The 12,477-nt window shown below is 35.1% G+C and overlaps 1 protein-coding gene across 1 annotated transcript in view; it reads right to left on the reverse strand.

Moving 5' to 3' along the window:
* Nucleotides 1-457: 457 nt before the first annotated feature.
* The window catches only part of TBC1D19 (TBC1 domain family, member 19), a gene marked incomplete at its 5' end in the record, with an annotated part of 39,235 nt that continues 27,215 nt past the window's right edge, over nt 458-12,477 (reverse strand). The window contains 8 exons of the mRNA XM_008944784.1: nt 458-839; nt 1,856-1,926; nt 2,900-3,015; nt 3,750-3,841; nt 5,059-5,168; nt 7,532-7,564; nt 8,795-8,839; nt 11,100-11,184. Of these exons, the coding sequence (XP_008943032.1) occupies nt 765-839; nt 1,856-1,926; nt 2,900-3,015; nt 3,750-3,841; nt 5,059-5,168; nt 7,532-7,564; nt 8,795-8,839; nt 11,100-11,184 (627 nt within the window). The remainder of the gene's footprint in view (nt 840-1,855; nt 1,927-2,899; nt 3,016-3,749; nt 3,842-5,058; nt 5,169-7,531; nt 7,565-8,794; nt 8,840-11,099; nt 11,185-12,477) is intronic.

The raw sequence follows: 12,477 nt of genomic DNA on the forward strand, positions 1-12,477 counted from the left end.
ACTCTCAGGGGAATATTTTGGCTCATGCAAGGACTGGCCCCAAAAAGTTCTGAAGGAAGCGACACTCGGGTTTCCTCTGCAGGGGAACATATTTTACAACACAGGGCCTTTGATGGGACTCTGGGTAGCAGTTCAGAATACAGCTGAGACAGCTGTATACCTAACAGAACATGAGTGGGGAATGCACGACTACAGCTCTGTAATATGAAAAGAATAAATGGAAGTAGCTAACATGAGAAGAAGACAGAAAAAGAATTCTGTGAAGATAGCAGAACTGGTGTATGATCCTACCTTTTTCTTAGAAAATAAAGAATCCTTGCAAGTTAAAGTATCTTTATTTTCTCCATTGACAGTATTTGAGCTGATAGCCTCTAAACTGTGAGCTTAAAAAAGTAATATCCTATTAAAAGAGAGCTTTTAAAACTCTTGACATTAACATCACAAAACTCAGATTACGAATTACATTTACTTTATTTAATTTAATATTACATGCATTCTAGACACTGATTCATATTGTTTATTTGCACAAGTAGTCATTCTCAATGTACAAGCACTAACCATTGCTGTCGGGGTGAAATTCAGTAGCATGCACTGCACACACTTGTGTGCAGAGTTATTGTTTCCAGTTAGAAAATGTTAAGGTCATGATTTCTAAGTTAACACTGTACATACAGTTTAATTTTGGTTTTATGCAGACGTTGCATAGTTGATGATCAGCTTCTCAAGAAAGACTGGAATTGTGGCACCAATATTGTTGAAGCAGATCAAGTGACAGTTGCAAACAAGAAGATTTGAAGAAGAGGCATAACTTTCAGGGTTGAAAGGTCAGCAAGTACAGCCTAGTATAAAAAACAGAAAGGCTTGTTAAACTTGACATTGGAATCATATTGCTTTAAAGCAAGTCCAGAAGTCAGAAAAAGATTCAAACACTGACTAAAATACTAACAATAATTCAATTCAGACCTGGCTAGAAACAAATTCTGCTGTTTTATGTTAGTACCTTATTGTAGTATTTTTCATCCTAATATTTCAAAGAAACTGCATATATTTATGTATATAAATCAAGTAACTTTATTTTAGCCTTTAGCCTTACTTCAAATATACATGGCATCATGGGTGAATAAGGGGTCTAACATTTCAACTTGCTTCTAAAAATAATTGGGAATTAAGAATCCTTATCCTGTGGCTTGGCTAATACTTGTGAGTAAGTCCAACGTAATGACTCAAATAGTCAAAGTCTTCTCAAGAACATATATTTAAAGAAAAGGAAAAAAGAAGAAAGAAAGAGTCATCACAAGCTCTCAAAGTTGGGAAAAAATACATCACCAGATTTTCTGAAAAAAAAAAAAAAAAAAAAAAAAATTTCTAGAGATAATCGATAATAATCTCCATCTTAATGGCAATTTCCTTTATTTCCCATGACAGTACTCACAATGAAACATCAAATTTAATATTGACAAAATTAATCTTGCAAAATCTTTATAATATCAAAATGTACAAAAGCAACTACATTCAAATGTACTAAGAAAAACGGTACAAACCTCTACAATATTTTAAAACCAATATATCCCACAAACAAAAATTATATATTAACATCGAAAAAATTACCCTAATTGTACAAAATAATTTGATAGCACTGCATTGTTGCAGTAAATACGCTCTTTTATTTCCTTTTACCCCAGAAAAGCAATATTATGTACTGCATGTTGACAGTTTCCTTCGTTTTTTATCTAAGGTAAGAATTTAGGCAGAACGATTTGCACTATGTACTCCATGCCGTATGAAGCTTAAGTTACTCTTGTTGGCAAGGCATCAGAAACTATTTCAATCTCCTCTAACTGAAACTTATCCTTACTTCAGCTGCAGCCAGTGATGTCACCTCCATCAGGTTCACTGCTCGGAAAGCAAACACAGCAGCCGCCAGAACTGAAAGAAAACGCCCAGTATTTAAGTTGCTGATCTGTTAATTAATGCTTAGAATTAATCTTGATGTAAAATACCAGTTCTCACTCCCTTAGAGTTATTATTCTCATTCTGAAGAACAATATACAATGGATGTCTGTGTTTGAGTTTTCTTTGGCCACTCTTTAAAATGAATAGGAAAACCACAACCTGCTTTCAGAAAAGTCAGAGTGAAAATGCTTGAGTTTAATATTACTGACTTTTCATTATAAGGGACAAGGTGATGTACAATTAGTTAATTTCTAAGTCAATAATTTTAATTTATTTACATAGCAATATTTCAGTTGTGAATATTATATAACATCTTTTTTTAGAGTTAGTTTATTTTGTACTATCTCATATGATTCTCTCTACATAGTTGTCTTCAAGCCAAAAACTTTTCTATTCATCTACTTTGTATTTAAAAACTGACCAAACTGAAGACTCATGTCTTCCTTAGAAACCTTATCTTAAAGATCATATAAAATTCAGGACATTATTTCCTTTTTAAAAAATAAGTACAAAATTTTATAACACTCTTAAAAGATGGGACTTCAAAAGAAGAAATCCACCAAAATCAGGGGAACTCTCACTTGCTCCAAGTACTGAAGAATTACTTGCCATAAATGAGGAACATGAATCTTGTATTTTGTGAAAGGTGATGAATTAATTTCTTGTTACCACTGAAGCTGGGAGAACATTCTTCGCTCTGTTCAGTTGCTGCTTAGCATTTTCAGAGTGCTATCATAAAAAAAATTACCTTGCATATTTTTGCTAGAGATGCAGTACTTACGCAGTTTTAGTTTTCTTAACGTTATTCTCTTTGGCATTTATGTCATCTGCCTTTAGCATTCAAAGAGCAACTATCTCCTTCTTGTTACAAAATACATTGAAGCTAACATGTATTTGCTTTACATTCGTCAGGAGTTAACATGTTTTGTAAAAATAATCCTATTACCAGCAAGAACTTCTAAAGAGTTGTATCCCAGGATCCTGTCCCACAGAAGCAAGAGCTGATCTGTAGCTAAATAACCAGAAAACGCTCGTACCATCCATTTAAATGAAATTCGTAGCCTGTAAACGGATGATAAACAACAGTTATTATACTTTTGTCTCCCCTAATGATCAGACAGATCCTGTATAAATTGAAAATACTTCATTATTCTTCTGCATTTCCTTTCTAGGAAGAACAGCCATTTTCTCTCACTGCACTAATGATATTTTCCTTTGCAACAGCCATCAGAAAACTGTGTAGCACCACATTTGACAAAGTACTAATATCCTGAAAATATTCTGACCATACAATCCCATTAGAGGGATCCTCAGCTATTATCACCCTGATGTTTCATCCTTTCTGCTATTATGATGGATACCGATTAAAGCAGCAAGGCTTTCAGGTTCTATTCCACTTGGTGCCATGAGTACTCTATAGAATGACAGCCTCTTGCTCCCTCTCCCCTTCCAGTAGTTTCTGCTGTAACTAACACAGCTCTGTGACTTCTGTCCCCTAGGAAATAAATAACTTAGTTCCATCAGATCTGACATGAACAACTGAAATTTATCTAAATAATGCAGCATTTCTCATGAAGCAAATCTCCTCTCTTTTTCACAGAGCATACAAAAGAAGTGCACAAAGCACACATACGTAGGAGAGCACTACAACCGACTTTCAAGGAAAAATGGTACATTGATGTTTGCACTTTTGAAAAATTTCCTCTATCTTTTAAATTAAATTAAAATACTACAGAACAGCATTTTCAGAACAATGAATCTGCAACACTTGCAGCAAGTCAGAAACAAGTACTTACGGCTGAGCCCCAATTTCTCGAAGATGATAAAAGAGCTGGGGCAGATGGGTTTGCAGAAGAGTCTCAAACAGCAAACACAACGACACGATGCCCTAATGAAATAAGATCATACGTATCCTGAATACTAACACCGATACTGTCAAATCTGAGAAAACAATATCAGCATAAAAGTATGCATGAATTTTTAATCGAAGCAATAAAACACTATTAATTATATACAACGCAGGCCAGCAGGGCACAAGCAGCTCTAATGCCTTCAGTCACTAAAGCTTTGCTCCCACAATGCTACGTATGCATTAGCAACATAACATGTTGTGGTAGTCCCTTTCAGCTCTACGTTACTTATTGTATTTGTATGATAGGGTCTAAGTACTTAGTGAGCTATTATAATATGACCTACTTGATATATTTCCATTTTGATGAAATAAAACCCAGTTGAACTAGAAGACAGAGGATGTGAGAAATAGTATTTCTCTGATAACTAAAAGCAAATAGCAGTGGGGATAACTACAAAAAAGGTAAAAGTAAACATTTTAAAACTTCTTTTAAAAATTACCAAGATTCTTCTCTGACCCATTTCCCTGCTATTAATGACTGAAAGCACAATGCACAGCCTTGAAATGGTATATCAAGGAAAGGATTGTCTTTTAACCAGGAAACATCTTCAAAAAGTAATACAACTATTCAGAATTTTGTGAAGGAGAAATAAAACACAACCCAGACCATATTTACTATGTTTTAGTCTTAAAAAATAGAAGACAAGCCAATTTGTACAATTCTCTTACATTCAGGACAGTTGGTCTTGGTCATAAACATAACCAAATTATTTAAATTGATCTAGTAGTGCTACAAAGCACGTGCTGTCGCACAAAGACACTGACTTAAAGAAAGAGACAGTAACTTGATATCACAGGAGCAATATCTGTATATATAAGACTATATTTTAGTCCTTTTACCCAAGAAAATACTTAAGTGTGCACTTATATGCCATTAATTAAAGTAAGTGTGCATTTATGTTACCTCTTGAACTGAGAAACCCATTACATAAAAGATTTGGCTCTCAAGAAAACTCCCACACCCTCATAAAATGAGAACTGTATTATTTTAAAGTACATTATATTCTACAGCAAAGACTAACATTGACAGAGAAAACAAAATTATGCAAACTGAAGTTACATAATAATTTTCCCAAGCTTGCCTGAAATATTTCATTTTATTTCAATTGCATAGAAAATCATGCCACTGTATGTTATTGTTCCATAGCAAAGAGAATATCAAGTGAGTGGGTTTTAATTTCTAATGAACTTACAGAGGGATGAGAAGAGATGGAATGGAGTCTGAAGAAAAAACGCACATACATCTCACGGAATATCTGATACAATTTGGAAGGTTCATGGTACAGAAAACAAAGTGGAGCAACTGAAAGGATAAAAGAATTAATTGACTCAACACTGTAGACTGCTAGAAGAGTTCAATGAAGTATGAGGAAAACCCAAGTGACTTATAGGAGTACAATTTACAAAACCAACACTAAACCAATTACTTAGTAAGAAACATTTTATAGTAGAGTCTATAATTTGACATTAAAAATTAAGAAAGGGAGTACAACACATTCTAGGTCGTTCTAGATATTTCAAGAACCTAAGCTAGTTAGAACCTGCTTCCTACAGTGCTGACTTCTGAAGCATAAGAAATACACGTTAAGAACAGCTTCTCTGAGGTGTAAGCAAGGAAATGTTGAACAGTGCAAGTTTTGATTCAACTGCCTATATCTTTCAATGTGCCCCTGTGTTAGTGACCAGCTCCAGACTGGTTTCTCATTTGGAAGATCAGAATATGTTTACTGCTTGAAGATGAGTGTTGTGAAGATGAAAATATTTTAAAAATAGCTTTTGGTTGCCACAAGAACATCACATAAGTATAACCGAGTGATAAAGACCTGTTTATTTCTTATAAGATCTGAAAATCATGGACATTTGGTAGTTTACTCTTTAGAAGTCTTTTAGTACACACACCTGATTCAAAATCAGAGTTGGCTACATTAGTAAAACAGCAGTTCTCAAACTTTTTTCAATCAGTTCCTTTCTTCTTTTTGTGGAAGTCTAGCATGTAGATAAATCTGCTGTATGTGCTGCACAAACATCACCAGTTCCCTCTGACTGCTACTCCATTCACAGAATGTGTGTTTCACAGACAGTTGTTCAATAAACATTTCTGCAAATAACAGTTTTGTCTGCCCATTCATCACATCTACTGCTTCATTTTACAGGTGCATTCACTATGGATGACAGCTTACATTTTAACACACTCATAGTCTCCATCTCTACCTTGCTTTCCAGTTTTACTTACAGAAAGCTAGGGATATGGACACATTTGTCTGCATACATATGCACAATCATATATATATGGGTTTATGCATGTGTGAATTCATTTCATACATATATCAGAGAACATGGCTTAACAGAAAAAAGTGGTGCATGTGTGTGAGAGGTTGGATGCTAAGACAGAGAGAGATGTTCACAGAAACGTGTATTTACGTAGGGGTAGAAAAGCAAAGGGCATTACTTTTTTTTATGCTTTTATGTTTTTAATGCTTGAAGATAGAGGTGGAAAACTTGGCAGCGTGCATATGTACATAAAGGCCAGGAGGATAACAGCACAGTGCCTGAGAGTTAGCACCCTATGAGTGTATGCATGTGAACATGCAACAGTCTACAGGAATTACATAAGGACCCAGGTACTTCCTTCTATAGAAGCACAGCATGGAATACACAGAATGCTCTGCTTGGTCCAGGCTATGGGATCCATGCCTGGAGTTACATCACTGCCTTGGTTTTCAGCTTCCCTTGTTCCCACAACCAGAACATTCTGAGCCCTTGCAAAGAGAGAGGACAGGAGGGAAGGAAGATCACACCCAGTTTGAGAGACGTTGTTCTCAAGGTCAGAGTCAAATCCAAACATTTTGAAAAGCGTTTTCACACAGAAAAAGTGAAAGCTGCCTAGTGAGGCTTTCTAAGCCTAAGGAAGAGTTTATAACTGAACTGTTTATTACTTCAGAGACTTAACGATTCCCTAGTCAGGTTCAAATTTGCACTCCACATTCAAATTCCCAATTTTAAGGATTGTGTGATCATTAAACTTGTATTACTAGCAAAACATAACATTTTAAATATAATCTTAAAATCTGCTTGCCCTATGATGCCACAAACACTTTTGATAAATCGAAGGAAAAACCTAAAAAGCTGTAACACTTTGTCTCACATTGTTGGACTACCTCTGCACTAGCTGCCTTGTTGTCTGAAACCTGAGGAGATTTTCCTGCTCTTTTCCTTGAAATCTTGTTGATATTTGACCTTTCTTCTGTGTAGCAAAGTAGCAACCATTCTATTATTTAATGCTCATTTACCAGCTGTTCCAGAAAAATGGATACAGCAACCTTTACATAATTTGTGTTTCTCAGAACTCTTTTCACAGGTAACTTGGGTCTACCCAGAAGTGAAACACAAGAAAAAAACACTCTGTCAACAAGCTTTATCCCTGTATTAATATACATTAGGATGTATAAGGTCAGCTATTAGTTCACAAAGAAGGAACTCCCACACAGTAGAGAGGTGTAATATAACAGAAATACCCTGGAATTTTAAAAATTATAAAAAATGGTCTTCATATACAAAGAATAAGAATGCAAACAAGTTTGAAAGTCGCAGAAAAGTACATACAGCTTTAAACTGCAATATGATAAAAAGCAATCCTGAGGTTTTATGAGTTTGAGTCACACTTACCATACATAGAAAAGCCGTGAAAAGGTATTACACCTACAAAACAAAATATTTCCTTTTTTGTTCTTATATTTTTTTTTTTATCCATGTAAATAAAGCGTTTTTTGTCCCCTAACTTTCTAAACTGTATTCTGCATAGCATAAGAATAATATATTTCCTTGTTATGGCACCTGCAGTCTTAGATCTCAATCTTGTAAATATTTAAGTACAGGAATTGTATCACTTACCTCAGCACAACCAACTACATGCTTAAACACATGCAATAGTTCCTAGAAAAGCAAGTAAAACTGCATTTCCACAAAGCTATTATGTATAAGCTTTGCTGAAATGAGAAGCTAATTTCAGATCAATGACAACTCATAAATGTCATGCAATGACAAGGAGGGAGCAGGAAAAAACAAGGCCAAGACCTCTAGTAATTCATGTAGTACTCCGATAAAACATTTAGGAGTTGCCAGTTGAACCATGACAGTTCTCTCCTCCTTTCCAGCTGATCTCAGCTCCTGTTCATTAATTTTCATATAGGACTGGTGAGAGAGCTGCTTTGGCAAAAGGTCATAAGGACGATGCTTCATGGGTACAAAGCTGCAGAGAACTGCAGAAGCAAAGATCGTAGAAAGGGGAACAAAAGTGTGTGCTACAACTGACACCATTGGAATATGGAAGACATAAAAGAGAAGGCCAAGGGAACAGATTTAAGATTGGTGACATAAGGCCTTGAAAGCAAGTGCAAAGAGTTTGAACTTAAGATATAAATGCAGCACAAGAGAAGGGTTCAATAGAGTGGGGCTGAAATGTTCACAATAAGAGGTAAAAAAAAAATGTTAATAACTGAAGTAAAAAAACCAGCAAGGATATTAACTTAAAATTATACAGATTGGCCATATCTGAATTTTTAAAAACAAATTTTAAAAGGAAAAGACTTTGAAGCACGGTCTGTGAGTACTGAAAACTGAGGGTCAGACAGTTTCAGCAGATATCATCCAGATCCTCTGAGTGGTGATACAAGACTGGAATACAAGCTGCTGCACCAGAAGATGTTTTCCTTCTCCCTCCCACACACACAAACTCCATATGTGACTACTAACACCAGGCTGAAAGTGGTTTTGGAGTAGCTTCAGTCCAGCTTACTCCTTTAAATTAATGAATTTTGCAAAATAACAGTGAAATGTAATTTGCAGTAGAAAAAGAAATTCTATATTTGGGAAGAAAAATCCTCTATTTTTCCAATCTAACACTAGAGGAGGCAATAGTATAATTCTTACCATTTGGAGGATAGAAAACGGCGTATTCTTCCATTCCGAGCTTTCCTGGGAATCATCAAACCACAGTTAAAACCTGAACTGTTGAAAGGTATAAAGATTTAAATAAAAACCTAGATTCTGAGATACAATAATCAAATTCAGAACTACTTGTATTATTGACCATTTGCTGTAGTCTAAAACAAGCAAGCAATCTAATAGGGCAGGTACAGTGTCAGATATAGAACTCAAATGCTGCATCAGTAATAGAGGTTGTCAAACAGCAAAAAAGAGGATGAAGATTTCAGCAATGCCATCCCATAGAGATTTTGAGTGTGTCTTATGAGCCTTAGAGGTGTTTGCTTCAGACCCTGAAGACAGTGAAGCTCTATGAGGGGATAAGGTATAGAGGTTAAATCTGCTATGCTGTAACAGACTGATGTAAGGAAGGCATTTAAAAAGATAGAAGAACAGATAAAAATATTCAAGGCTTCATTAAGACTCCAAAAGAGAGGAAGGTGGATGGTACGGTTTTGAAATAACAAAAAAATATTGAGGTAGTCTACTGGATACAAAAGATTAAGTCAAGACAATCACTGATAGTATAGACTGATCACATAACTTCTTATTTTCCCAGCAAAACGAACGTGTTATATTAGTTAATAATATTTTAACTATTGAAACTAATTATTTTAAATCCACTGTCAAAAAAGTAACAGTTTATTCAGAAATATAAGAGCATTTTTAAGCCTTCTTAGAACTACTTAAAAATGGTAATTATTTTAGTTTAAAAATGAGAGAATCCAACTAGATAAAGTAATTACTTATATGGAAATTTATAGAATATTCAGAGATCCTTTCAATCTTTGTGTATTTCACTCACTCTACCCAGAAGAATTTAGCACAGGGAACTTTTGCCTGGTTCAATGGTATCTGGACTTGATATTTTCCAGTAGCATGAACGGACTGAATTAAATTCAAAATTACCCTGAAAAGCTCTTGCCTACTACCTCATGAAAATAAACCCCATCATTTTCCAACTACAGAGATCAGTTGTTTTATTAAACGAGACAATTTTTTTTTTTACCTTCCTTTCAGTAGTTTGCTTGCTGCACAACCAGGAGTTGTAATTTGGAAGGAGAGTATTTTTAGCATAAAGTACATCTCTTGGAAAATTAGCCAAAAATAGGACCTACAAGCCTTTCGGATTTACACTGCACAGGTTCAGATTTCAGCAACTTCATTTCCCAGATTTGTCTAGGAATAAGTAGGATGTTCCCTACAGCTGTTTTTCTGGGCTGCCATGGCTCTGTGCCTGAAGTGAGACCTAGAATCCCACTGCTGTTCTGCTCTCAGGTGTCAATAAGTAGGTAAAGAAAACTGTAATTCAGTTAAAGAAAGAGAAAAGAGCTACAAAGCAAGAGAGAGGGAGAAAAAAAAAGAAAACAAACATTTCCTCTAGTGACATAAGAAGCAGCAAGAGGAAAATTGTCAGCTGATGTCCTTTGCAAAATGGTTCTTGCTACTGGGATCACATTTGGCTAAATACAATGGCATGAGGGACCGAGGAACAAAATGGGAATGCAGAAGGTAAAGGGACATGGAAAGAAAAAAAAAAAAAAAAAAGAAGTGATTGCATGGCTGAATGATTCAAGAATGAAGACAAAATTAGGAACCTCTGGGTAAAGACAAGGCAGATGAGGATCCAAGAAGAAGGGAAACAGAGTGCAGAGGTATGGCATTAGAAATTAGCAGATAAAGCAAGAGGACTGAGCCAATAAATTTAACACTGTTGACAAAAATAAGACTCACATGAGAATTTAAGCCAAAGAATATCCAAAAGTAAGCTATCACTCTGGAACATGTCATGCTTTGAAAAAAATCAGTATAAGTCTGCTTGGTAGAGGTCTCCTCTCCCAGACCTTTGAACAGAGCCCACCGTTCTTCAGCAACATGTTCTCCTCCTGTCTACAAATATCTAGAAAACTCACTGCTTTGGGAACACAACATCCTTCCACTGCTTCCAGTTGTTGCAGAGGACAACGCTGTGCATACCATATTGCCATAGTTGTGTGCTCAATATTCTGGTAAAACACTGGAGAGTTATACACTGAAAACTATAGAAAAAGAACATTGCAATCTGGCCTTCAGGTGATTAGCTTCTGAACTGTTGCAATGGAATCTGTGCAGATGTCAACTGAATGTATGAATAAATGTTCTTTTAAATGTAGTCTACTAGGTGTTATGAACATAAAGCAAATTCACATACTGTATTACTGCAGCTGTCAACAAAAAACTATACAATCTTTTTTAAAACCACTCCTTTTACCTCGGATGTATGATTTGGGTGGGGTGGCACTACTGTAAGTGAAGTGCTCCAGTACAGATGTATCTCGGGAAAAACAGAGTAATACCTGTAGAAAAGACAGCACATAAAAATCAGCTGATCTACTGGATCAACAATGACAAACATAGTTAAGGACCTGCCTTAATAATACTTTTTAGATGCTATTAAAGAGAGCTAATAAGCTTGAAAGCCCTTGACCAACTTATTTTCCTGATCAAATTTCCAGGCTTGCTTTGAATTTGCTGTGATTTTACCTTCGCATTCATTTGTTGTCAGTAAAGTACCCGTGTTCTCCAACCCTCCTCTTTGCCTCTTAGCATGGGTTAGTCCTCTTTTGTCAGATCATTAGTGACTGCATGCAACTGGCTGCTTTGACCCTATTAGATTATTTGTCTGTTCAGTTATTATGACCTGGGGAGATCCTGGTAAGTGAGTAAGTTAACAAAACATTTACATTTTCACATGTGTGCTGTTCCAGAAGATTCATCTTTACACTCATTTTCGTTCCCAGGAGCGTTACAATATGCTTGGACAATATTCAGTTCTTTCAAAAAACACCGATTATAATGTCCACCTCATATCCATAACTTCTGAAATGCATGGTTTATTTTGTAAAATATATTTGTGTTTCTTATTGTTTATATAAACAAAAAATCCACTATTCACAGCAACTGTGTATAAAATTAAATAGCAAAAGCACTCCTAGAAAAAAAAACAAAAACAAAAAAGAATCCTATGCAGTTATAAAAAAAATGTAATAATTAGTTTTGTATTTTAAAATTTTCAAGTTTTCATGCAAAAGACTGCACTATCAAAACTTTACACAAGAGGGCAGAAGTAAGACAGCCTTCAACTTGCTGCTGACTTTGCATACCTTAAACCTTGTGCTTTTGCAGGTTTTAAGAGTTTGTTTGTTTGCTTGTTTTAACTTCAGCCAATGTGTAAAAGGTGGAAATGTTTAATGCTGTTTCACTACATAATTTATTGTGAATAAAAATGACTGGATTTTTCCTTCAACTAATTATTACAAATATTTTCCATAAATCAGCATTTGTCAAAAAGAAACATGCAAAATGAAAACACTGATCTGAACATCATTGCTTTTAAAATTTTTTTTATGGAAAGTGGGTAATATTTTGAGACTTTTTCCACCTTTGACCCTCAAAACTAGTTCTCAGATACAAATATATTTTAGAAAATAGTTTCTTTATCTCAGTTTAAGTTAAATATTATTTTTGCCCAATACACAATCATTTGCATAGCTGCCAAAATATAGAGGACAATAACAACACACAGGCAAATGTAATTCTCTGTATGTGTTAACTGAGGTGAAAGAAAATTAAACTATCAAAAAGGATGT

This window comes from Merops nubicus, unplaced genomic scaffold, assembly GCF_000691845.1.
Source record: "Merops nubicus isolate BGI_N331 unplaced genomic scaffold, ASM69184v1 scaffold15957, whole genome shotgun sequence".
In the NCBI taxonomy this organism is placed as follows: Eukaryota; Metazoa; Chordata; class Aves; order Coraciiformes; family Meropidae; genus Merops; species Merops nubicus.